Source organism: Pagrus pagrus, assembly GCF_965226575.1.
Source record: "Pagrus pagrus genome assembly, chromosome: 10".
Lineage (NCBI taxonomy): Eukaryota > Metazoa > Chordata > Actinopteri > Spariformes > Sparidae > Pagrus > Pagrus pagrus.
Genome location: NC_140194.1, coordinates 29,280,687 through 29,307,586, shown reverse-complemented (window position 1 = coordinate 29,307,586; position 26,900 = coordinate 29,280,687). Strand labels below are relative to the sequence as shown.

The 26,900-nt window shown below is 42.4% G+C and overlaps 3 protein-coding genes across 4 annotated transcripts; 1 reads left to right on the top strand and 2 right to left on the bottom strand.

Annotated features, from left to right (window-relative positions):
* Positions 1-1,246: 1,246 nt before the first annotated feature.
* csnk2a2b (casein kinase 2, alpha prime polypeptide b) lies at positions 1,247-13,893 on the bottom strand. The gene is made up of 12 exons (XM_084364434.1): positions 12,863-13,893; positions 12,293-12,404; positions 11,798-11,899; positions 9,957-10,007; positions 9,662-9,721; positions 9,444-9,527; positions 6,959-7,069; positions 6,621-6,722; positions 6,017-6,117; positions 4,511-4,659; positions 4,048-4,131; positions 1,247-1,926 (listed from the first exon to the last, which is right to left on the bottom strand). Exons 1-11 carry the CDS (start codon positions 12,964-12,966, stop codon positions 4,055-4,057), a joined length of 1,053 nt encoding a protein of 350 aa, XP_084220560.1. The 5' UTR covers positions 12,967-13,893; the 3' UTR covers positions 1,247-1,926; positions 4,048-4,054.
* A 1,587-nt stretch (positions 13,894-15,480) lies between these two features.
* znf319b (zinc finger protein 319b) lies at positions 15,481-22,222 on the bottom strand. Its single transcript, XM_084365015.1, has 3 exons — positions 21,691-22,222; positions 20,619-20,736; positions 15,481-20,512 (listed from the first exon to the last, which is right to left on the bottom strand). Exons 2-3 carry the CDS (start codon positions 20,621-20,623, stop codon positions 18,652-18,654), a joined length of 1,866 nt encoding a protein of 621 aa, XP_084221141.1. The 5' UTR covers positions 20,624-20,736; positions 21,691-22,222; the 3' UTR covers positions 15,481-18,651.
* A 243-nt stretch (positions 22,223-22,465) lies between these two features.
* On the top strand, positions 22,466-26,790 carry usb1 (U6 snRNA biogenesis 1). 2 transcript variants are annotated; one of them, XM_084364735.1, is made up of 7 exons: positions 22,466-22,835; positions 23,123-23,262; positions 23,378-23,561; positions 24,047-24,100; positions 24,372-24,477; positions 25,336-25,416; positions 26,437-26,790. In XM_084364735.1, the coding sequence occupies exons 1-7, from the start codon at positions 22,678-22,680 to the stop codon at positions 26,542-26,544; spliced, it is 831 nt and encodes a 276-aa protein (XP_084220861.1). In that variant the 5' UTR covers positions 22,466-22,677; the 3' UTR covers positions 26,545-26,790. The 2 variants fall into 2 exon arrangements, with proteins under 2 accessions (XP_084220861.1, XP_084220860.1); XM_084364734.1 differs by having other exon boundaries at positions 23,120-23,262; positions 26,437-26,786.
* Positions 26,791-26,900: the final 110 nt, after the last annotated feature.

The following is a 26,900-nucleotide window of genomic DNA, read 5'->3' as shown; positions in this document are numbered from 1 at the left end:
CATGACAGAATCGCACAGGATTAAGATCACAGACAACCTCTGCAGTTATTTCAAATTATTAATGAAAAGTAACACTAGTCCTGTGTGAATACAGCTATGGTCCAATATTCTGCAGTGTGAGTGTGATGTAGAAACTTGGCGCCTCCAGTGCACATATACTGAGAATGGAGACATCTTGTGTCCAACAATTAAGGTATTATGCAACTTTTTAAAATTAAAATAACAGCTTCAAAACATGTTGATGGTACAGTGTCTTGTAACAGGCTGAATGGTGTCTCTGTCACTTGTCTCTGCACTATGTAACTTCAGTGAGAGGGGAGGATCACAGCCTTACAAACATGTTTACTTCAACATACGAGTTTTCAACACATATCATTGTTATGATGTAATGAGTTTTGTTTGTAGTTGTTAGACCTGTGTTCTGTATTTACAACAGTGACGTTGCACTCAGAAACTATGTGGGGCGCCAAATTGGCGTGCCAATTTCTACATGCTGCTTTAAATCTGTGAGATGAAAAACATTTGTAAATTTGTAGAATCTTGACTCTTTAATGAGGGAGTAGGTGTGAGGAGGATTTTATAATGGTAAAACATTTTTGCAAACACCCATGTCAGACATATTTATATAAATACATATGTGGAGGGGACCTTTAATATATACACCCAGTTTCCAGTTTAAGAGGTACACCTACCTAAGACTAATGCACTCCAATACAACAGTTCTGCAACAATTCCTCCTTCCATGAAGGTTACAATATACATATAATAATAGTTTTTTGTCTTTTTTTGTTAGTGTTGTTCCTTTCACGTCTCTCACTTGTCTTGTGTTGCATCACCTAATAAAAAAAGGTTATATTCCTTTTTTTCTCTTCTCTTTTTTACTGTTTCAGAGAGGTGTTGATTACCAGCCGTATCAGCGTGGCTTGTAATGTTTTGACCTTGTGGGTGTGTGTGTGTCATCATGGCAAAATGTGGTACTGTAGACACCTTTTGTAGTGGGAACTAACATAAATGGGGTGGACAAAATAATAGAAACACCTCTTACAATAATGCAATCCAATTCAACTGCAGCAATGATCATAAAGTTGAATCAATTCCTCTCGTTGCAGTTAAGTGTCATGTTCAGGTGTAAAAGCAGTGGCAGCTATCCTTAAACCCTGTTATGGATTTTTATCACTTTTTCAAATCAGAATCAAATCAGAGCAAAATGTAACAAGCAATAAATTCACTCTCGACACAGGCAGAGTTCATCTAAATAAAAATCATTTATTTTTCATTAATATTATTATTATCATCATCATCATTCTATCTAGAGAGTCCACCATGCCACTTTCAGTACTGGAGTAGTGCTAAGACGTCTGTCTGTCTGTTGGGGGATACAGGATGGTAGGGAGGAGGGGGGGCAGACAGACGGATGGATGAACAGGTCGGGAGGAGAGGGGGAGGGGGGTTGGGGCTCGTACAGGCTCACACTCCTGTTCATTCTCCATGCTGATGCAAATAAAGAGGGGCTGACATAAAGGAGGGATGACAGAGAGGAGGAGGGACTGAATTGTCTTTAAAAGTAGTTTGTCCTTGTTGACCTACATGAGACTGAGCTGGGAGGAAAAAGACGATTTGGGGGACGACGGGGGAGCAGCTTCAAGCTCATTGGTCAGGCTGCTGGACAGGGAACCAGGACAAGCCAATCGCAGACTGATACAGAGGAGGAGGGTGTACGTATACATGTCTGCATAAGTGTTTGTATAGAGGGTGTGCTTGCATTGTCGTGTATGTATCTGTGTGTGTCTGTGTGTATCCGTATGCACATATCTGAGTATGTAACTGGTCAGAGTTACTTTGATCCATTGTCACTGTACACTTGTCAAAGTTACTGTCACAACCGGGTACAAAGTTGAGGTAACAAACATCCTTCTTCTTCCACTTCTGCAGAGAGAAAGAGAACATAAGAGAGTGAGGAGGAGGAAACAAAAGAGTGGACATGACATTTCAACAGGCATCGTATCTGCAAGGTCGACCTTTCTTCTGATCAAATTACTGTAATAAAAACCCATCACTGGCTGTTTATCCTTATTCTCCTCATTGAATAGAGTTTGTAACACTAATAATATCCCCTGAGTGGCAATCTTGTAAAAAAAAACATTGTTGTCTGAAAGTGGAGAAGAAAAACAGAAGTTGACTGGTTTGACACCCCAACAGTAATTCTTTGGTTGAATGGTAGAAAAGTGACATTGAAATGTAACTCAATGTGACCCTGGAAAAAGTGTTCGGCCGCTAGGTTGAGAAGCCCATTTAACATAAATCAAACCTGACGCTAGCTACTTGAGCATAAACACTGCCTGAACTGTATTTTGAATATAATCTATTTTATTACATTTACCTATATAACCTATATCTAGATTGAAAAAACCCAGTGCACACCAGGATACGAATGGCACTTACAGTTTGGTAGCTTGTACTGTTATATATTGTGGAATCTTATAGATTCTGTATCTAGTCTTCTGCAGTACTGTGATCAGATCAGCCTGATTGTGTATTCTGATGCAATTCTTTTTTGTATCTCATTATCTTACACAAGATGGTTTATAGTTTTGTACAGTGGAATTGAAGTGGCTATTGCCTATTATGGCTTTTTTTTTTTTTTTATTGATGAAGTGTGTCTATTGGGGAATGTGACCTTGTAGGATTCTCCGCTGATCAGCACCTGATTACTGAAAGATACACCTGTTGGTAACTACGCACAGAGCCAATCTGATGAAACAACATGCGAAACACATAGTTCGCTCCCTCTTGTTTCAATGTAACTGTTAATAAATAAGTGTCAATTATATCCTGGTGTGTGCTGGAATATTGATTTTATGCTACTGTGATTTGCCCTGTACTGGCTGCACCCAGAAGAGAAGCACAGAGTATCTTCCATTTGTTTTAATATTATATCTATTCAGTTCTACTTCTTTCATTGCTTATTTGTCTTTTGCCATAGATTTTATACAGATGTTGCTCAATGTGTTATTATAATTATATATACAGTATATATTATGTTATATTTGTTCATTTAATCAAACTAAGCCTGGGAGCCAGTGGCTCTAGAGTTTGTCTGAACTGGGACCTTGGATCACAGTGTGGGTCACCATGGGCAACCGGGCCCAGCTCAACTAGATTTGGCAGCTTGACGTGACACTGAATACGGCTTGGCACTAAACTGGGACTGAACACAGCCTCCATGTCTGCTGGAGGTCAGTTTGACAACAGGCGATACAGTACAGAGGTGATTTAGACCATGGCTGAATTCAAACGTCCAGCCTCCGGACATGCAGACTGAGCCCTCTAATGCTTCAGTCATGCGTACTATGATGTTTTCAATGTAATCCCATCAAGTCTGCAAGGGTACGAGACTGTAAGGCTAGAATAAGCCTCTTATAGACAGTCCTGAAGACTACTGTACATATATATTTTGTATCATGATGTGGGAGGAAATGACTTCTGGCCGACGTGATTCAACTAACATTTTATGAAGTAATTGTTTCAAACATTCATAACAAGAACTTTAATGTCACGTCCGTATTGCAATGAATTGTGGGCAATAAAATCATGTCCACTTAAGACCACTGAAGTCTAAGGGCAAACTCTCTCTAAGTCTACGGAAAGTCTGCTTGAGGGCTTTTGTGGATGAGATTGTGGGTTTGGTAGCACTCAGCACATGTGAAGTGCGATCACACCCACAAAGTCCACAAGTCTGCAAAAGTGGTGACATCTGGACAATAGCCTCTTGCCGGAACAAAGTGTTATTATGAGACAGGATAGGCCGTGGCTAGCTGGTTAGCATGCTAACTTCCGTAGACATCTCCACAACACAATACACAGATGTCTTTGTAACGTGTCTGTTGTTGTTTCTTCATCCTGTTGATGATGTGAGTCCACTTATTTAAATGTTTTTAACTAAAATAGTCACTGTCAAATTCTACATGTAGTGGCTTTAATGGTGTATATTACATAAAGAAATCATCAAAATACACCGTGACCAGTGAGTAATCTTCAAACTGTTACCTGTGTTTCATCGTGCTGTAGTGTTGCCACTGGAAACCATGTTGTTGTCAGAGTTCGACAGAGACTGCTCCTTTATTACTGGGTCTGCAGGAGGAGAGAAATTACATTTTAAGGTTTCCTCACCAATATATGTTAATGCTACTTTGAGTTTAGGATCATCTTTAAAACCCAGAAAAATACTATAGATAAATGAGGAGCCAGAGGTTCACTTTAATATTTACACCAGGAGCACCTGAAGCCTGATATTGTGCTACCTAGCATTGTGCTATCCAGCAAACAATAGTTTTTTTATGCTGCACTTACCTGACTTTAACACAACAACATAGGAGTTACTGTTGACTTTACATTATTATCAAACTTACGTTTAGCTTGTGCTACAAACATCTAGAAGACCCCAAAAGGCTCACTGTGTATGTGTGTGTTGCCTGTGTGCACTGTGTGTGGAAGTGTGTGTCCTGCTTACAGAAGTACGGGTGCTCCATGGCCTCTGTGGCAGTCAGTCTCTGTTGGTGGTCGTAGCGTAGCAGCTTGTCCAGCAGGTCCAGAGCTTCAGGACTCACCAGGTGCTGGTTCTCTGTCTGCACAAACTGTTCCCAGCGCTTCCTGCTCTGCCTGTGGGCACACAGCAGCCACTGCTGAGGGAACAGCTACTGACAGTGCCACTAATGCCAACAGTGACATTACTGACCCATATAATGAGATTCTCTTGTGTCCTGTACTCTGGTTTGTTTTTGCTACTTATTTCTATTATGCTCATATAGGATGAGCATTGACTGTAAACTGCAAAGTGTGGTCTTATCTGATAAGCACATGACAACAGAAAAAACGTGAGGACTCAAATCTATTCCAACAGCTGAGCAGTGGGAACTAAAGCAGCAGTGAACAGTGAGTGTTTACTTCCAAGTGTTGCTGCAGTGACACAGAACTTAAAGGCACCCTGTGGAGTTTTGAACACGAGTGGTGCTGTGGAGTGGAGTCTGGCCGATATAATCAGGAGGGACATACATATAGATTTTTTTTTTCAGAACATGTAATGCACGAAAAAAGGTAATTTATAATTCTATATATTTAAAATATTCTGCCCCCATCCCACATTTGAGGGATCATAGTGTGTGAATTCAGTTGTCGGCTTCTTCCAAAATAAAATGTAATGTTTTGATAAGTGGGTCCCTGTTTTTTTTTGTGCACTACTATTATGCACAAATGGACACACATTTCTTCAGCATTGCAGTTGGCAGTGATATGCACTGGTAATGTAATGTGGAAGTCAGAATAAGGCAAAGAAAAGCTAGCTGATATGACCATGGATTTAACCAAATCAGGTTTCAGAGGCTTGAGGGTAACACACTGCGTTCTGGTGAGAAACATGACATTTTAAAGAAAAATCAACAGTGTACCTTTAAGACTGTGTAAGTGTGGCTCAAAATGGTGCTAAAGACGTTTCCCACCAAATTCCCCCTCAGCACATTACATAACAGGAGCAATAACAGGGAGTTGCAGTGGAAAAGGTGAACTCATGTTTGTAACTACCACTGTGACGCAGTTTCAACCCAGCCATTTATAAAGGCAGGCAGGACAACATGTTTCTTTGTGGGCTGGAAAGTGAAAGTCGATGGTCCTAATCAGGCGTGCCAGGATTGCGAGGATAGATCCTATAATGGGGCTTTCTTTTCCAGATGTAACATGCCTTTTATTTGTCTTTGATGGGACTGTTTTAAGGGGGCATGTGTGAGTCAGAAGAGGGCCAGCAGCACTGAAAGTTTAAAAATATCAAATTAGCACTTTCAGTGAGTCGCTCAAGGACTTCAGCAGAGCGGGCGTTCTTCGGCTACTTCACGTTAGTGCTCATCAGGATATTTTTAGCCTGTATTCGGTTTTGACTTCTACTTTAGATTCAGCTCTAGAGCAGCTACTGTATGTCACAATAAGTGGGATGGAATTGCCAGAGGTAAAGTCAGAGTGGACTTACTGTCCCAGCAGGTCTTTGAAGCGCGGGTCCAGTTCGATGTGGTATTTACGCAGGTAGCCAAACAGCTCGTCTGTCCCCAGGACCTTGGCGATTCTCACCAACTGGAAAACACAACAAACCAGACTTCAAACTCTGAAGCGCTTTGAAACATGAAGAAATCCGTCACATTGTGGTTGACACATTTATCCACTAACCCTTAACAAGTAAAGCTATGCTCAGGAAGATTGTTAGCCTCTTAGTTAAACCTAAGAAATCTCCTCGGAGCTCTAGTTCTGTTTGTGCTGAATGACAGCGCTCTCTTTCTGATTAAACTGTTGACACGTGAGAGTGAGGCACAGATTACAGCCGATACAGTTCCAGGACACAAATACAGGTTGTCTCCATTACATGTTGGGTTAACATCCTGCACCTAACTGAGACACAGGATGCACCAAACACCTCTGTGTGTGCACATAGGTGAGCCAGACATTTAGATTTTTTCCAGTATGTGTGCATGAAATCAGTAAATAATGATCTGCACTCATCTGTTTCAATCAATTTGAGTGAGCTGCTGTTGTTGTTGGTGTGTGTGTGTGTGTGAGCTGCACATGTGTGTCGCAGGTACCTGGTCGTAGTTGTCTTGTCCATGGAAGAAGGGCTCTTTCTGAAAAATCATACTGGCCAGCATACAGCCCAAGCTCCACATGTCTAGACTGTAATCGTACATCTGAAACACAAAATCATCAAACAGCACTGCCGATGATGAGAACACAGGCGTCAGGATTATCCACGTGTGGTGACAACATTGTCTCATCAATGTGTGACTGCAGGCCTTTTAAAAATGTATATGTTGTGTGTGCACGTGTGTTCTTGTAAACGTGACAGCGACACAGAAAGTGAAGTCTCTCTGATGGTTGTTTTAATGTGGGCAGATGTGTGTGTGGGCGTATGTGTGTGTGTTACCTGGTAGTCCACCAGCAGTTCGGGGCCTTTGAAGTATCGTGACGCCACTCTGACATTGTACTCCTGGGATGGGTGGTAGAACTCTGCCAAACCCCAGTCTATAAGGCGTAGCTATGGAAACACACAATTTATCCTCATTTAGCTTCACAGCCTTGAGACAGAATGTAGAGAAAGTGTGAATGAACAACACCGTCAGGTGTGACCTAACATCACTGATCAACACACACTGGAATAAGGTGGATGTGTGTGTGTATGTGTTCCTGATGTATTCTGAAAGGGATGTTGAGTTGTTACACATCTATGTTCAGCTGCTGCCCCCTGCTGGACAAGGCCAGAAGTGTATTACTGGATTTAATATTTTGCTTGCTCAGCAGATAGTAGTGCATTACTACAGCTACAGCTCAAGTTTCAATCAGTGGGATACGACAAAGAAAATGAACAGCTGAAATTTTTCTTTTTTGGTGCTGTGATTTAATTTGTGTGTTTTTTCCGCACTCCAATTCCCAGAAACCCCTGCAGGCTCAAGCTCTAACTGTAGCCATAGCCAGTGAGTGGCTGTGGGTATGAGGTCAAAGCTCTGTGAGCCTTTACCCATCACACCAGCCTAACAGTAATTGTGTGCAGGATATATTTAAGTTAAACAATAAACATTACTGTCCGTAAAGACATTATTGACCCCGAGCACCTTTTAAGTGTTCATGTCAGAGAACCTATATGTGGACTGTTACATATCTGTGTCGCAAGTGTTTGATAACCATATTTGAAGGATCATCTGAAAATTGTGTGTTTAGCAGTGTTGTCAAAAATATCGACACAAATCGATTCTGAATATGTGAAACAGTTTCAATACTCATTTTCCACAGTCTCGCCTCCTAACCCTCGCTCAAGGTCCTTCCTACAACACTATCTGATTGGTAACTCGTCACAATTAACACCAAATAATCTGATTCTGCAGAGTTACTGGTTACAAAAGTACAAGAACAGTACTTGAGTAAATTGCAGTTAGTTAAATTCCATCACTGGTTATTATAGATTTGGACACTATGACTTTATTTTTTAACTGTAACGGCATATTAGTTCCAAATATCTGTTATCAGTCTCCTTGATTACTAATAATCGGCATCGCCCCTAAAAAAACATGTCAGTCGATCCCACGTAACGAGTAAATGAACTAAGATTGTGTTGTGCTTTACACACAGTAAACAAGCCTTGTTATATTTGTATCAAAATTAGAAATTCTAGTAACCTGACAACACAAGTGTATATTGGCAGATATATTGACATCCGAATTTTGAACTTACCAACATCGGTATCAGAAGCAACATCATAAATCAAGCATTGGCCGGCCTCTATTACTGATACCAATATATCTGTGACAGGCCAATATCTGACAATAATATCGGCCAACCGTTTCATTAATCAAGCTCTGTTGTTAAGCTCTGCAGTTGGTTTACTTAGTTTAGTTGTAATTAAACAGGCTGATCTGTTCTCCTCTGTAAACTGATATTTCAGTCACACTGTGCTGAGATTGCAGCTGAAACGTATCGTGGTTACAACAGGTAACTCGGCCACAAATCAGCATCATTGAAGCTTATATTAAAATAGCTAGCGCAGGGTAATTACTTTTAGAGGCTAATGCTAGAGCTGCAGTTGTGGCAGGTTGTGGCAGGTTGTGGCTGTGGCTGTGAATAGACTATAGCCATGGCTGTAGCATGGAGTGTACATTGCTGTTGCTGTGATTTCAGCTATGGCTGTAGCTGTGGCAGTTTAGGCTGTCACACAACATTTTAATGTGTAACTCTAAACACAAGCCACAGTGAAGCTACAGTTTAAGCTAGCAGAAGCACCAGCTTCTTTCCTGGTCAATGTAACTATATTTGGTGCTGTGGAACAAAAAAAAAAAAGCCAGCCAGTCACAATCACAATCACAGCCACAGCTAACGTGACAACTACAGCAATAGCCATTGGCACCAAGAGCCATAACAAGACAACAATGCCCACTAGCGCTGTGCTACCAGCCAGAGGCTACAGCTTCAGTCCTAGCTTGGCGTTCCTCATCTCTCTCGATTGACACGGACTTTGTTCTGCCATAACTGCTCATGCTCATTAGTCGCCAGATTATATTTCACACTAAATGCATTCATTAGCTGGGAACAGAATGAACTGTGTTGCAGCACCCACCAACGGAGAGCATCAAAAAACCCACTAATTCAGATGGGAAATAAATCTGCTGTCAGTTTAATCATCTCACGCAGACTGGACTCAAACACATTACAGGGACAACATGCTTATAAAAGCCAATGCTAATGCATTACTAACCCGCAATTATCTAGCTCATTTTCAAATGTGGGAGAATATAACAGGGGAGTAATGAAAGGAAGACGAGTGCCAGAGAGAAAATAAACAGAGAGAGAGCGGGTGAGAGATAATATTCAGAGCGTGTGTGGGTGTGTGAAAAAAAATAACTATATGGGGCATCAACTACCTTTCTCAACTGGTGGTCGATCATCACATTGTGGGGTTTAACGTCACGGTGCATGATGCCCATACTGTGACAGTAGTCCAGAGCCTGGCAGACACAAGGAGCCCACATTAGCAGGAAACATGTCGTATGAATTCCCAGGAATGTTGCCACGAATAGTGGGAACATTGCTGATTCATTAAATGTAACATTTAAACAATAGAAAAAAAATCAAGACTCACCTTCAGTAGTTCATACATATAGAAACGGATATCATAATCTGTCAACTTCTGGTACAACTCCTGTGGGGAAGAACAAATTTACATCAGGATTTGAACCGAAATTTGAATTTCAAATTAGTTCCAGGAAAAAGCTGATGCCCCCCTGAGCCATTTGCCCCCTACTGATCAAGACACTGCAAAATGGGACGTGCTAAACAGGCAGCAGGGTCCAGTGAAGGCACAACACATTCAATGTGACCTCAAAGACCAAACAGCAGAGCCCCAGAATCATGCAGAAGAGAGGTGATCATTGTACCTTGAAGTCTGTGTTATTGATGCATTCAAAGACGAGCGCTGGAGTTCTGGACTGTACAGCCACCGAGAGAGAGAGGGAGAGAGGAAGGGGGCGGGGGGAGGCAGAGAGTCGAAATCAGTCAAATAAAAATCATCAACAATAGAAAACGAGCAGGGAAGAGCTCTTTGCTGATTCAGTCAGCTGATTAATCACAGATCTAACCGCACCGTGATCTGAAGCTTGACAGACAGACAGGCAGACACTGCTGCTTGATTTCAGGCTAATTCTCCAAAAGCTTTTAATATAATACTGATTTTCTAACCACTGGAGTTCTAAGGGAACGTGATCCCACACAGAGGCTAAGTCAGTGCTCTTCCATGGCTTCCACCTCTGAAAAGTTCAACAAAGAGTCTTTCAGTCTAGCACAGACTGAAAGACTAAAAATACATGAAAGTGGCCCATTTGTTCCCCAAACTCTCCAGGTAATTTACTAAGTTTTCTGACTCTACTTCTTAGGATCTGACAGCTGCGAATTCCAGGAAGCCCGCCACCGTAAACCAAAATAATCACAAGACAAGTAAAAATAAAATGGAATTACAGCGTGTCTTACTTTCCCACAGCAACAGGTTTCACCCCCACGATGCACACAATAATCACATCCAGTCTGTAATCAGTCAGTGCCTCCCAAAAGTGATCATATCATTTGCAACACCTGTGATCACTTCTTAAATCCATGATTTCCTCAAACCCATCAGTACACTGCTGGCAGGCGCTCACTTGTGATTTAAATATCCTTATGTGACACAGATGTGAGGCAGCTGTTCGATCATATGCTGCAAGAGGAGCGTTTTGGGGGGATTGTTAAGAGTGAATGGAACAAAAAGAAAAGAAATGCCACCTAAAATGTTCTCATACAAACTTCCTGTGGATATTATTTATTCATTACTACATTAGGGATGCACAGAGAGAGGACGTCATAGTGCTGGTGCCAATATTGCTCTAATCATGTTGAGATTTGTTTCATATTAAAAACTGTTTCTCTGTCAGCGTTGTTCTAAGAAATTCAGCCCCTGTTTTCTGTCCCGCTCCTTTAATTTGTTGCGGTGATCTAAAGCCAGTATATAAGTAGAGGAGCAGGGTCCTTCCCCTCCTGGTGTTCCTAATGGCACCTTATTTCAGAAAAAAAAAAAAAAATGTATATGGAGACAAGTCGATCAATTTTTCGAGTTGAAAAAATTGTCGATTAAATTGACAAACACCAAATGTGTCAGATCAAAAAAGGTCTCACACATTAACTACTGTACATTGTTTCTGAAACAAGGTCCCATGGTGGACCAACGGACGGGGCGAGACTTGGACTCTCTCTGGGGACTCATAGAGACACTAGTCCATGTGTACGTGGGCATTTTTAAAACAAGGTCTTAAAACAAAAATGATCTCCATCCAGACAAGCAGTTTAGTGCCGTTTCAGAAATATCTCCATCTATACAACACATGTGAAAATGCATATCACATGGCCAGCTGAATATACTGGTTGCTTTGTTCCAGAAAATGCTATGAACAAGGCACAGAAGCAGGACTGCTCTTCACACAGTCCTCCTGGATTATACTATTTTCAGTAGAAAATTGTCAGCAGCTGGAAGAAAATGCAGAATTCGAAACACTTTCAAAAGAAAATTAATTTAGCATGAAAAATACAATTGCTGCATCCATAATTGTATAGGTGTAATTAAAGCATCCTTTTGTGAAATCATGGCACCTAATAAAAAAAAAGCCAACTAATGTCTCTCAACAGTTTCAGTCCAACACTCTCCACTCATTCCCTCATCTCAACAGGACAGGCATGCCGTTAGCGGTCCTACCACTGGGTCTTTGACTGTGTCCACCAGTCGGATGATGTTGGTCCCTCCTCGCAAGTTCTCCAGGATCTTGATCTCCCGCTTGATCTTCTTCTTTTTGACGGGCTAGTTGCACAAGAAAAACCAAGCAAATATTCAGAACAGAGGTCTTTGGGGTTTAAGAAAAAAAATAATAAATCACATCATGATGTAAGAGCAGAGATGTTCTCCTGTGGGCTATTTCTGACTCTGGATCTCCAACCTGCTGATCCTGATTGACATGCTGCTGCTGCTGCATTCTTTCCAGGGGAATGTTCGACATTTTTGCATCAAGACTTACTTAAATAATTACAATTCATGCAAACAGTGTCAGGAGTTTTCAGGAATTCGAACAATTTCTGACTCATTCTTCATTTCAAACTATCACTATTACTATTTAACTCCATTTCAAGGGGAAGGCTTCACATCACATACAGGAAGGACATTCAGCGTTTAGCCCAAGGAGATCCGACTGCTCACCTTCAGGATCTTGACCACCACCTTCTCATTGTTGGTGATGTTGATTGCCTCGAACACTTCGCTGTACTTCCCTCTGCCCAGTTTACGAACCAGCTGGTAGTCCTCCTGGTTGCTATAGGGACAGACAGAGAAACAGTGCAGAGCTTGTGTGACTATGTGAAAACGAAGGAAGATTATTTTCAGCCTCAGCGTGCAATCAAGTCAGTGAGTAATTTCAAAAGTGTGCTTGTCACTGAGATGAGCTTTGCTTGAGGGAATTAAGTGATATGTGGTTCTGAACTTGAGGTGGGTGTTATTTAAGTCAACAGACGGGGTGAACATGGGGACAGAGATGGAGGTGAGGAAGGTGTTACAGGGTGCAGAACCGCAGGGCAGTGGGCTGGGAGACTGACAGACTGTACTACCACCATGTCATCACACCCTCACAGCTAATGTTTAATAATAGGCACCCATCTGCCACACTGTCCCTCTTCCACCAACACACATGCATACAGAGATCCAATATCTGCTGTGGTCACACATCACATGCATGCAAACACAGCAACCTGCAGTAAATAGAAATATCCTCACTTCCAGTTAGGTACGTGGGCCTCGTAGTCCCAGTATTCCCGGCTCTTCAGCGTGTTGACGTCTGCGTACACACGGGACTTGCTACCGGCCACCGGACCCGGCATGGCGAGACCCGAGGCTCGGGCGCTGCTGTGGGGCGTATGTCACGGAGATCTGCTGGGGTGTAGGGGATCACGGGCAGACTGGAATTGCTGTGTGTGAGTGTGTGTGTGTGTGTGGGTGTGAAGTGGAACAGGCCAGCCAGCTAGCTTCGCTCCGCAGCCAGGCTGAGAGAAGAGAGGGGGAGAGGGAGGGAGAGAACCGGAGATTCCGCCCAGGGTTCGCCGCAGTCAGTGCGCGCCGAGCAGCGCTCCTTGGTCGGATTGTCAGAAGCAGCAGAGCCGGTGTCGGTGGGGCTCGGAGAGGGGGCTGATGAGAGTTTGGGTGATAGTGCAGCAGAGGTTACACACAGGGACGGGGAGGCATCGGGGTGCTGAGGTAGAGAGGAAACGGACCCCTAAAAGGCCACAGAGGAGGAGAGGGGGTTGGTGATAATATCACGGGTTAAAACTCCGAAGCTCCTCTCTTTGTGGGCCCGAAATCCCAAACGTTAGGGGGGCAACGAGTGGGCTTCCTGCGCTAGCCGATGGACGGTCGGGGTGGGGGGGTTGCCATCGGTGGTCCAGTGTAAGCTATCAATCAACTGTTGATGTGACTGATCGGTAGCGGGAGGTCGACCGGAGGGAGAGGGGGGTGGAGCAGCAGAGAGATCGATGTTGTTAGCTAATGTTAGCCAGCGATGCTACTTCAGCGCGGAGATGTCGCACCGACGGGGAGCGCTCGGCGCCGTGCACCACCATCGGCGGAGCCCGCGTCATGTGAGACCGGCTGTGCGGGGAAGCAGCGCCTCAGTGGCCCGGTACCAGACGCCGACAGAGGGCCCGGGATTCGGGGGTTTCTTCTACAGCCGCAGACCTCCCCGGTCGAAAGCGCAGGGAAGGAAGGCGGATTGCGATTGAAGAGGAGCGAGAGAGCCGCCCGGATGTGAAAGCAGCTGGCTGCCGGGGTGAAGATGAGGAATGTGTCGTTCCACCGAGCGGCCGGGACACAGCGCCCTCTAGTGACGAGGGTGTGGTAGAGGGGCAGAAGCAGCTTAATATTACACTGTTTTTTATTCGTATATTTAATTTTATTTATTTATTTAATTTTGACATGACATGGAGAAAAATAAATAATCGACAGCATTAATTATTTTTTATATATAAAAAAAAAAAATTAATGCTGTCGATTTAATAATAGTTTTTGGCTTGAGAGCTGTTTTCCTCTGAGAAAAGCCACAATTACTGTGGCTTTATAGACATACACAGACCTCTCAGTTATTACAGCCTCTCATAATCACTGGAGCACTCTTTTAATCACTCAGATTAATTAAAGGTGCAGTGTGCAGGGTTTGGGGCGATCTATTTGCAGGAAAGGAAGAAATATTCATTATAATTATGATTATTATGTTTTCATTAAATCACCTGAAACCAAGGATCGTTGTTGGATTTTTGTTACTTTAGAATGAGTCTTTTATGTCGACCATTGGAGCAGATCCTCTTCCACACAGTCCGCTCTGCTCATCACATCCTACACACTGGACCTTAAAGTTTTTAAACAATATTAAAAACTACTGACTGGACAGCTGGGGAAGGGTATTAGCAGCGCAGCATCTTGCCTCTTCCTGAGGCATCAGCTGCTGTGAAAAGTTGCTAAGTATATTTGCTAAAGTAGACCACTGTAATAAAGAAATCTTTTGAGGTACCTGAGTAAGCGATTTCCAACTCAACTCCACCACATCTTCAGATGGAAAGATTGTACTTTTACTCCCCTACATTTACTTGACTTAACAGTTAGTGGCTTCTTTTTCATATATGAATACACATTGTTTCATGAATATGATGTATTTCTTCACTACCCACTACAAAAATCAGAATTACACATTAATGCACCAGTAATAATAAATATATGAAGGGGCAGGCCATCTTCCATGAGTCGAGATGTTTCCAATAGACATAAAAATGTGAAGACTGCAAACTATGTGAGCTATGGCTAATGGCTTCATCTGTAACAATCAACAAAGGACAGAGACAACACCTCTGTCGAATCAGACGTTTTGCGGTTGAATTTTCTCTACATTTAAAATTATCTTGGCAGTACTCACGCCGACGAAGAACTGAATGAATGTGGTCTGCTAGAATACAACTTTTCAAGAAATGAAGTAAATATTCTAGAAATTAAAAATAGCCACCGATTGTTAAGAACACCTCTCATAAATCAGAATGTCTCTCTGTTGATTTCCTGCTTAAAATAATCTCTTGACTCGTGTAAGTTTATAAATGAAAAAATGTTTATTTGTTAGTGCTGTGTAATTGAATGCTACATACATACAGATAATCTTAGCATGAATGTACATGTACTGTACGTCGCCACAAAGTTTTTTCTTTTCTTTTTTTCAACATCATTCACATAAACTACAGTACAATTTGAAAAAGCTATAGGAGGGAACAGTGCTGTGAGGAGGAGGGTTAGCACCAGTTCCCAGGGACAGAACACAGGAACTAACACAGCAAGCATGCAGAGGGCGAGAGACACCAGGGTCTGACAGGTTTATTTATTGGAACTGAACAAGGCAAGAGGAGGGTGGGTAAGTGAACTTAACTTAATATTCCCATTGAAACCATCAGTCAAAACACAGAAGGATGGATTTATTTAGTTTGTGCTTATACAGGATACTTTCCTCTCCTTTCCATGACTGCTTGTTAGACACGGGAAGGTTTTTTTTATAAACCCAGAATTAATCGAGACGTAACAAGCACAGCTCTCCCTGGCACTGAATGTTTTACACACCTGAACAGTACTACATGACACAAAGGACAAATGCATGACCAGGCAGTCACCCTCATAATACTAATAACTAAACCAGTGTTGCTGGGGCTGGGATTATTCTTAGGCTTTGAACATACACTTGTATTAGATTAATATTATTTTTCAAAAGTATTTGAGGTCTGTGTCCTGCACCTGGAGTGACTATCTCTCATTGTGCACATCTGATGATGTGTCAGCACCAATTTACAAGTCAAAAGTCATCAATCACATGTAATTCTTGGCAAATATGAACCCACCCTAACTGATTTCTGACGTGTTTTGAAGAGGTTATTCAAATAATACATCACCACCAACATAATTCTTTGAGTAGAGGTTGTTTCTTGTGCAATTTGGCCTCAGAAACAATTCTACATTGTAAAAACTGCTAAAAAATAGGGATAGACCGATTATCTGGGGCCGATACTGAGCATTTTTCTGATTATCAGTATCAGTGTTTTTTTGGTGTCCGATTGCTGATCAAATCAATTAATTTAAAAATGCAATACTTTGGCTCTGATGCAGCATCCTTCTTCAGTAGTCACCTTTGTGGCCTCGCTAAATGTCCCGCCCACAACACTGTCTGATTGGTTACATTCCATCACTGGTTATTCTAAAGTTTCATCAAGATTTTAATTTTCACTGCAAATGTGTGGGCTCCAAATATCCAAATCGGTCTCCCTGATCACCACTAATCGGTATTCGTACCAGCCCGGTCGATCCCTATTAAAAAATACAGCCAGTCTTATCAAAAACCTACTCCAAGGCCCTGGTCTCTCCCTCAAGGAATATAGATATTCATATCAATTTAAAGAATATTCATAAAAAAATAAAATGAACAAATGTGAAAAAACATACAGTACTTCAACACTTTAAGTTGTTGTTCTCAAAGTCTTATAATGCCAGATTCAGAAAATCAAAATAAAAATGCGATGGCTGATAGAACCAACCATCTGACCTCGCATGATGAAGGATAAGAGAGAGAAAGCAAGCAGGGAGGCACCGTGGCCTCATTTTAAGGCTAAAACAAAAACCAAAGAATTTTGTGCCAGAATCAAAATTAAAAGAGTTACTTCCGTCTCCTTGGCCTCCTCTGTTTGTATTCAATACTGCACTCAAACCATGAATCAACAGTGAGCGAAGGGGAGAGGAGGGGAGAGAGGGAGACGGCTCCCCAGATGAACAGAACAAGAAACGGTGGCGATCACAGCTGAAATGTAAACCAACTTGTGTTCCAGACTTCTTAAGCGCAACAAGAATCTCATAGCATTCAAAGAGGAGGAGGGTGTCATTCACTCTGACGGACACGACGTCAACATTAACGCAACATGTAACAGGAAAAAAACAATATTAATATTTCTTTGAAAACATGGAAAATATTTAACACAAAGTGCAGGTTCATCCCGCAAAAACAGCTCACACAGACCAGTAAGGTTAGTAAAATTTAAAAAAAGGCGCAGGTCTGTTGAAACATTTCTAATACAATTCTCTACAGTCTGAATTTCCCTGTTTGACAGAATACTGTTTACATTCACACACTCAGACTCACACACACACACACACACACACACACACACACACACACACACACACGCAGGGGGCTCTTTGAGATTCCCTGCGACATACCGATACAATCACTACATGGACTACAAAAACAACAAAGAGCATTTGTCAAAACATTTCACGTGGTAAAAAGTAGCAAGAATACAAAAACAGTTCTTACGTATTGTTTTTAAGAAAAGACGTTCAGACATTTCCAAGTCATCTCATACAACCACAGTATGTACAGGCTGAGAAAGGATGTGAAATGTTTAAACGAGGATGTTTTCAGGACACGTTAGTCGAACAGCACTGACCTCTGCAGGAATATGACAAGTATATTAGTGTGAAATATATATTTCTATATACTTAAATGTGAGAATGGTATCAATCATCAGGGATTTTATTGGTTAACTTCAGCTGGTTGGTTAGTCTGCACACCTTTGGGACTGGGTGCTGCTTCATACTGGTGTTTTGGTACAAACAGGTGTAGCCATAAACACCATGGCTCACACATACACTCACAGATACTTTATCATCAGAATTATTTCACTATAAGACAATAAATCCTGAAACTCCCCCAGCAGTGTTTCCCTTCACATGTGTTGAGGAGCTTACTGGCCATTTCTTAAAGAATAAGTGTAAACATATTAAAACTTTGAGGGATGTGGAAGTGGGCGGTTGGGTCAATAGACTGTTTCTGTGTTACTGCGGGGAGATGAAAACCAAACGTGTCTGAAGTCATCTTTCACCTGACCAAAGACAAATGAATCAGAGCGCGTGTGTTAGTCAAACTTTCCAGTCTATTGATGCTAAACAGAAACAGGCTGAGACAGGAAGAGGAGGACGCAGAAAGAAATTGGAAGAATGAGGGAGGGAGAGACTGAAGAGCGAGGGAGAGAAAACAAGGTAATGATCCCCCTCTAGTGGCTACTGTTGTCGTACAGACAGGTTCTGTTACTCCGCAAACTATTAAAAAAATAAAGACATTTTTTGAGGAGAGGAAATATGGAACAATCAAAGTATTTCTAGATTAACCTGTGTTACGGTACCTGTTTCTGTGTAACTACTGACACTGCTATCATCAGTCTGAGCATGGGGCTGAGAAAAAGGGGGAGAGGACAGGTGAGAAGAAAAAGAGGTGGAACAGAAAGGAAAGTGCAGGAAGAAAAAAAGGCCTCCTCACAATTATATGGAATGACAGGGACATGGAGTATAGACTTAATGTATCACCGGTGGGAATGAGTGCATCAATAATAGCCTGGAGTGTCCTGTTAATGTGATGATAGTTAGGCTGAATAAATAGCCTAAAAGAGACGAACAAGAAGAGAGGGGAGCGTCTGTTGATGGGAAATAGTCTCAAGGATTTATAAGCACTGGGGCACAGGGTAACCCCCTCCATCAGCTGTGTGCTGCACCGTATGATCCTGCAAAGAGCCCAAGTCACTGAACCGCTCGCCGCACCAAACACACTTGAACTGGCCCTCTCTGGAGTGCGTGCTCTGGTGTTTGGTCAGGTGCTCGCGCTGTTTGAAGCCCTTGTTGCAGTGGCCACATTCGTACGGTTTCTCCCCCGTATGTACGCGCCGGTGTCGGTTCAGGTCTGACGAGTATTTAAAACGTTTCTCACAGTCAGGGCACTTCAGCGGCTTTTCTCGAGACGGGTCGCAGCGGTGCTGGACAAATTCCGAAGAGGACAGGAAGCGCCGGTCACAGAGCGAGCACTTGAGGGGCTTCTCTTGGCAGTGAGAGTTTTGATGACGCTGTAACGTGGAGCTCTTCTTGTAGCCCTTGCCACAAACGTCACACTTGTACGGCTTGTCGGGCGAGGTGTTGGACGTCTCGCCACACTTGTGTCTGAGCAGCTCTCCTGACTGGCTGAACTCCTTCTGGCATGAGGCGCACTTGAACAGGTTGTCCATGCCGTGGACGTGCTGGTGGTAGAGGAGGTGAGAGGGCTGCATGAAGCCCTTGTCACACAGATTGCATTTGAACGGCCGGTCAGTAGGGTCTTTGTGTGTGCGTCTGTGTCGCACCAGTGCATATTGCTGCTTAAAGCTCATCTGACACTCGTCACAGTGGAAGGGACGCTCCTCTGAGTGCGTGCGCTCGTGTTGGCGAAGGTCAGACGGCCGCTTGAAACCCTTACCGCATGTGGCACAGCGGAACGGGCGGGAACCCTGCGGGTGGCAAGGGTGGTGAAGGAGCTCTGATGACTCTTTGAAGTGCAGCTCACATAAGTTGCATTTGAACAAGTGCTCACCAGAGTGCACGTACATGTGGCGCACGAGGTGGGAGCGGTGCTTGAAACTCTTTTCACAAACGGCACACTTGAACGGGCGTTCACTGCTGTGTGTTCGCTGGTGGTGCTGTAGGTGTGACGACTGGCTGAAGGCCTTGTCACAGGTGTCACATTTGAAGGGTTTCTCTCCCGTGTGCACCCTCTCATGCCGTGTGAGTTCTGACAGGTGTTTGAAGCCTTTCTGGCAGACAGAGCATTTGTAGGGCCGGTCTCGGGCCGAGGGAAAGGGGAGAATGGATGAGCTGCTGCTGGCTGACGCCCCGTCACTGCTGGGCTGCTGGGGATTATTTGAGTTGGGTGTGTTGTTGCCAGAAGAACCGGGGCGATAGGTCTTCTCACATATTGAACACTTCATTGGGTTGTTGCTGTTATGTGAAGTGTGGTGCTGGGCTAAAGAGGTAAGTAAGGAGAAACCCATCTTACACACCCCACACACAAACGGCTTCTGCTCCACCTGAACACACTGATGTTCTAGCAAGTCCGTCGCCTGGTGAAAAATCTTCATGCACTGTGTGCACTGGAATGACCTGTCTTGACTAACCATGCACTGGTGCTCATGTGGGTTGGCCAGGTGGGAGATATCATGTCCACATGCCCCACATTTGTGTCCTCCCTCTGCCCCTACCTGCAGGGAGGTCTGCTGGGCCTGAGCAGGGTGCTGTTGCTGACTGTGCTGCCCAGCTCTGAGCTGCTGACTCCCGCCATGTTGCTGTCCGTGTTGGCTGTGCTGTCCATGCTGGGTCTGCTGCTGTAAAGACGTAGCATCTGGCTGCAGTACGATGCCATACACAGCACAGCCCAATGCGCTCTCAGCTCCTGAGGGGAGGGTGTGGACAACTTGAGGTGGAGCGACTGCATGCTGCTGCCAGGCCTCTGACATGCGGGCTCGGGTGTAGGGATTCAGTTTGGCAGCTGGTGTGGCCCAACTGTAGTAAAAAAAAAAAAAAAAAAAAAAAAAAAAAAAAGGAAATGGGATTAAATAATGTGCCAAAGGCTTCAGAGTGTGCTAGGATAACAGGACAAGAAACTCACTCCATTTCAGCGACTGGCACTGAGGAACAGGCAAGAGTGCTCAGTGATGCGGCTGTGACGGAGGATTCAACGTCAGGAATCCCCTACTTTCACTTTATTCTGGGTCTTCAGCTGGTATCTGCATGAAAGACAATTAAAATACCAATGGTCAGAAAGAGATGACTCATTAACAACAGTGTCTTTGGGTTTAAGTTAAGGACTCCACCAGTATGTCACATCTCAAACATCCAATAATACAAGAGACAGAACACCCTGGCTGAAAAAAGTATTTGTGTTACTTTTCAAAGATTGAATGTACAAAGATTCACACTTGCTCCATCAGCTTGAACAGCCAGTTTTGTTCCCTCTGTGTAAACTAAACAGAAACAGGAAGACATTAAGAAAATGAAGACAAGTAATATAGTAGGCATGTTGCAATGTTTACAACAGCTGAGTGCCAGACTCTGTATTCAGCCTCGCAAACAGGATGTCTGAGCAGGTTTTTTTCTGACAGGTGGTAAAACGTAGGTGACAGCAGGACGTGTTTACATCAGTCTTATTTATCATCCTAAAAGCACAGAGGACAGGAGGAATCAGAACATTTTTACAATAGTTTACACTGTATTTTGGCTTTTCTAAAATCACCCCAGTGCTATGAAACGTAATCATAATCAACTCGAAAATGTGCAACATCTGTGATCGCACAAACGCACAGCAAGTGAGCACTCACTATACACACTTGGACACGACCAATTAGCGCTAGGTCGTATATTTATATTTTTATTACACTGGTTATGTAGTCCCACCCCTGTCTATGCAGAAATCCAAATGCTGAACGATTCGCGGTTAAAAAAGTGGAAGGCAGCGTCTGCGCATCATAACGTTTTTCGTCTCCAGGCAAAGATCACTGTAATCAAGATAGGATAGCTGGCTAGCCTAGCCGCTTGCTAACGCAGCCACAGAGGCGCAGGAGATAGCTAACGTTAGCAAGCTAGCCACAGGAAAATAATAGCCTAGTAGCAACCGCTGCATCGACGCGTTTGTTAGTGAGTGGTGCATGTAAACAGTGATGAGAAATTCCGAATTTACATACCCGGAGAGTCCATTCAAGCCTACTGAGTATTGCCGATATAATGCCAGCCTGTAGCAGCTTAGCTGTTCCCCCGAATAGCGTTAGGTTCCTTCTTCACATCCGCAAACGGTGCTCGAATGCTCTCTTGTTTGGGCGCTGTGGCTCCGGGGGCCGAAATAATTGGGATTCGCGGGTCATTAAAATAGTCAAATTACTCCCGCAATTTCCCAAATCACCCCATAAACGCTTTCGTTTCACATATACATTTATTTGGCTGCTAGGGCATCCTCTCGGCTGGCGAAAAGATATTCATTTTGTTATGAATTGCTAGCTAGCTATCGGCTAGCTTCTGAGCCTCTGCCCGCGCACGGGAACATGAATAAACCAAGAGTTAATTGGCATGCTCACAACACACGCACACACACATACATAAACACACACATGTGTGATAGCTTAAATGAAACACGCAAATGTAAATAAAATCACCACATCCAATGCTGTCATCCTAAAGAGTAAAATAAATGCGTTAGGGACTTGTTATAAGTCAATATTATGTGTATACAAATAATGGCATCTTTCTCCAGTTTCAGCTTGAACCTGTCACCGCTTTAAAATGTTCTCATAAAATAAACACATTATTGACAAATGAAGAAATATCAGTGATTTTTTTTTTTATGCTGAGCACATCAAAGTAAACAGAAAAAAAACATTGCATTGTATTCATATTGTAGCCAGCCTCTGAAGGCGGAACTGATTAGAGACTGGACTGTGTTTCACAGGGACCTAAATTAGCGTTACAACAGGTTGTTTACATCGGAAGCGCAGGACTGAGCGGAAGATACGCTGTCTGACAGGTGGAAGTCTCTTGAAAAAACGTTTGCAAGCCGAACAAACATGTTAACTTCCACTGTAGTCTAAATGAGTGTGTTAATCACTCGGTTTTATAGTTTTTAACATGTATACATAATGTTTGGTTTGTCCTGACACATCACGTAACGTTACTTCGGGATGTTGGTCGGCTACAGCAGCAGCTCGGAGGAGGAAAGTGAAGCGGCGACTGCTCAAAACAAAAGCTGCTCTCGACAGTGCCGAGAGGAAGATGATGGTGAGGGTGACTGCCCAGCGAGGAAGAAAGCTAAAACTGAGGAACAGGTTCCTAAAACCAGGTATGTGGAGAGTTGTGTGGTGTCTTTCTGTTGGCTGAGTATTATAGCGTGATTTACCAGACTGTATGAGGAAAGAGGATGACAAGGGAAACTTTTTCTTAAATTCTTAAAAGATTTATTTATTAGTTTGTTTATTTCTTTACTTCTGATAATGGCCACCACCACCACCCTGGATGATAAACATATTGAAACTGTATTTTTAAGGTCATTGTTTGACATGAGGTTTTCAACAATGCAGTTATTGAGTGAAACATGACAGATAAAATGAAGTGATCTGTTTCCAGCAGGTTACCTCTTCCTGGTTGCCTTTTGGCCATGTTTCCAGAGGATGTGGACTCTCAGGCTGAAGACAGCAGCCTTCATGGCGGACGCATCCGCTCCTTCAAACATGAGAGAGGCAACTGGGCCACCTATGTTTACTTGCCATGTACGATCTGTACACTTGACTGTGGTTGATTGATCATCAGCAAAAGTCCCACCCTCGCCCATAGTACCCCTGGAACCTCTAATTTGGTTTCTCTCCTGTCTCCTCTCCACATCAGACCAGCCTGAGGAGGAGTTCAGAGAGCTGTTGGAGGAGCTGCTCTCAGTAGCGAGGGCCCACGGTGTGGCTATGAGCTCGCAGGAGGAGTTCCACCTCAGCCTGTCTCAGACTGTGGTGCTGAGACACCACTGGATCCAGCCCTTCACACAGAGCCTCCGAGCAGGCCTGGTGCACTGCAAGAGGTTTGCCATTACTAAAGACCCATTCACAGGACGATTCAGTCCCCTTTTATAAGAACTTATATTTTCTTATGATTTGTACATTCTTTGTGCTTTACACCAGTGTTAGCTATTGAGTTTGCAAGGCATCTACAGTATATACAGAAAATAATTTGTAGGACATGTCATTTAATTGCACAAGCAGCCCTTAATACAAAATATGTTTAAAAATGGTTGTGCTGATGAAATAAAAAAAAACCCCATAGCACAAAAAACAAGATCAGAAAGGAAGTCAAAAATGAAATAAGTAATTAGATTAAAAATGTAATTAAAAATGATCATAAATATAATAGCTCTCTAATAATAACTATCTCAAGGTGAGGTGAATAAAGTTGCATTCAAGCAGCATCCTTAGCATCACTTGCCTCAAGTAGTAGTAAGTATAAAGTTGGAGAAAAGACGTGCAAATGGCACGAGAAGCTGATTAATGTTGATTTTCTTGTTGACAGGTTTGTGTGCTCAGCGGGGAGACTGAGGGTCTACTGTAACGCTGAGAGAACAAGGTACAGTAAAGGTCTTTAATTGTCTATAGAGTATGACTTGGTCACCAGCCAAGGTTTCATAAACAAAAAAGTATCTGGCTGTTGGCAAAAAGTTGATTAACGTGCCACAGATACATTTCATTATTTGTCAATGGCCAAATGATGAAATATAATTGAAGACCATTTATATGTGTATCTGACTGGTCTGCTTTCATTTGTGTTAATTTCCCAAGAATCACTTCTTCATATCTCACTGGCTGTACTGTTTGTGTCTGTCTGATGTCTCCTGCAGGACGTTTCTGGGGATGGAAGTGTGTACTGGGCATGCTCAGTTGTTGAACCTGGTCCAGGCAGTAGACAGAACAATGACAGAGTTTCGCCTGGACACTTTTTATAAGGTTGATGATTTTATCATGTGATTCATTTGTCACTCTTAAGTCTGAATTAGTCTTTTACAGTGAATACAGTAAATGTGCTAAATTAGTGAATGGGATGATCAAAATTGTCATTTAGCTAACAGGACAGGTGTGTTTTCACGTTAAAATACAGTGTTTAGTACAATGTATTGTTGAAAGAATTATCAGCTAATGACTGATTGTTAATATTTGTTTCGTCTTCAGGGAACCAGTTCACCCAAAAATGAAAATTCAGTCATTATCTACTGACCCCCATGCCAATGAAAAGTCAGGAGAACTTCGTAGTCTGCAAAACATTTCTGTTCAAACGTTGTTAGAGCATTCTCCTGAACAACTGCAGCAGATGGGGACTTGTTTTAAAAGGTAAAAAATAACCAAATAGATAATTAAAATGGCTCCATACTGCCCATCTGACATAATCCAAGTCTCGGGAAGCCCTGAGATTCCAAATCTATTTGAAAAGACATCATTTACACCCTTGTAAATGTCGAAATCTTCACTTTAACTGCAAAACTAAAAGCGTTGGCATAAATCATGTCTGAAGTAGGCGCATAACCTCGACTGTGTGTTGTTAAATATTGTTTTTTAAAATCAATTTTGGTATCACCATCTACTTCAGTTGCTTAGAAGAAGTCTGTAACACTGTTTTGGTGTGAGATTCCAGAAATGTTTTGTGGATTACAAAACTTCACCCAACTTTAAATCGGCATGAGGGTGCGTAGATAATGACAACATTTTGAACTTATCCTTTAAACATATGAACAAATCATCCAAAAGAATCTGAAGTGATGCACATCCATGTGTTTCTTCCATAATGTTCCCTCTTATTTGTTTTAATAGGATCCATCTTTCCATGTGAGTCTGGCCTGGTGTGTTGGAGACATGACAGGTCAGATGGAGGAGTGCATACAGGAGCTGCAGGTAATAAAATCATTGTGTGTTCATAGGGCTGGGCAGTTTTGTCTTAAACAATATCTCAGTATTTCAGGCCATATTGTGGATGTACGATATATACCTTGATATTTGGATATCTCCTCAAAAGCACTTTATTAATGCTTTGACCGGGCGACAAAATTAAATATCACCATATTTTTGACCATATAGGCCCTACTTTGATATCAATATTGCAACAATATTGTAGGAATGACTATTAATACTGTCACAAAATACTAACACATTGAGATTTCTGATAAATAATCATCAGTAATGTAGGTATAATGACTAAGTGGGTAAAGATATGTATTATAGCAAGTAGAACAGTCTGGTAAGTTCAGGAAATTACATCACTTTACTGTAATGCAACCTTTAAAACTAAGAAAAGACAACACTCAAATCAGGGTATAATGATATCCATAATCTAAGAGAATATATAGTCTTATACCGTGATAACGATATATATAGCCCAGACCTATGTGTTCAGTTACTTAGGTATGAGGTGGTTCCCTGGTCCATTTCGAAACACTACAGTTTGTTTGGAACTACACCCCTATATTAACTATTACTTTATTTCAGCTACATCTATTCAGCATGCCTGTTGACCAATGAGTAAAGTACAAAAATGCCAAAGATTTGTGTGAGGTTATTTATATAAATGTCTCCATCACGTAGTTTGTCCACCAGAGGGCGCTCACGAGTTAATTTATTAGTGTAAAATGCTGTAATCATCAAAAATGTGTTAGAAATGAATATCAGCTGATGTACCGTTAACATTTTTAAAACTCTCCACTTACAGTCAGGATCTAGATGGATTCACTGTAGGTAGTATGTGTATGCAGTTGATTATTTTGCTGAACACTCCTGAGCACCATTCTGACAGCAGCTGAGATAACACTGGGTACACATGATACGACTTAGCCTCCGTCACAGCAGTTTTGACTCAATGTCTTGCACAGAATTTATTAGCTGGTTACTGTTCTTATGTGTCTGATTTGTGCTTGTTAGAGTGTGGTTGATGAACATGAGGAAGGACCATTCCTGCTCAGGTTGGACGGTGTGGAGCTGCGCTGCAGGACGGGAAACAAGACCTTCCGCTTTCCTCTTGAGCAATAACATCTGACATGTGTATACCCTGACTGGACCTTTTACAGCTGTGTCCTCTTGACAGCTAGGACAGATGTGTGGTATGTCCCTACAAAGAAAATCAAGGCTCAAAGGCAAAAATAAGGAAACATATTGTATTATCCTATTATTGTATTTTCCTACATTATTTTTATACTGTATTTAAATAAAGTTGCTACAGCTATGTTTTGTTTTTTAAAAGAATAATGATGCATGTGTGAGAAGCAGCACATTTGAAGGGAAGTTGTGGGTGAACTTGATCAGATTCACATCTCACTGTTCCAACATGCAGCGATATCTCACCATTAACCTCATTAAAATGAACACACAGAAGGCAGTTAGTCATC

What these genes read in the sequence shown, in the direction of transcription:
- csnk2a2b (XM_084364434.1), bottom strand. Translation starts at nt 12,966, where the DNA reads ATGCCGGGTCCGGTGGCCGGTAGCAAGTCCCGTGTGTACGCAGACGTC. An exon ending in TCAATAACACAGACTTCAAG is followed by an intron (nt 9,722 to 9,956) that starts GTACAATGATCA and finishes TCTTCCCCACAG; the next exon opens with GAGTTGTACCAGAAGTTGAC. An exon ending in AACTGCTGGTGGACTACCAG is followed by an intron (nt 6,723 to 6,958) that starts GTAACACACACA and finishes TTTGTGTTTCAG; the next exon opens with ATGTACGATTACAGTCTAGA.
- usb1 (XM_084364734.1), top strand. Translation starts at nt 22,678, where the DNA reads ATGTTGGTCGGCTACAGCAGCAGCTCGGAGGAGGAAAGTGAAGCGGCG. An exon ending in CACCTATGTTTACTTGCCAT is followed by an intron (nt 23,263 to 23,377) that starts GTACGATCTGTA and finishes TCTCCACATCAG; the next exon opens with ACCAGCCTGAGGAGGAGTTC. An exon ending in GCCTGGACACTTTTTATAAG is followed by an intron (nt 24,478 to 25,335) that starts GTTGATGATTTT and finishes TTGTTTTAATAG; the next exon opens with GATCCATCTTTCCATGTGAG.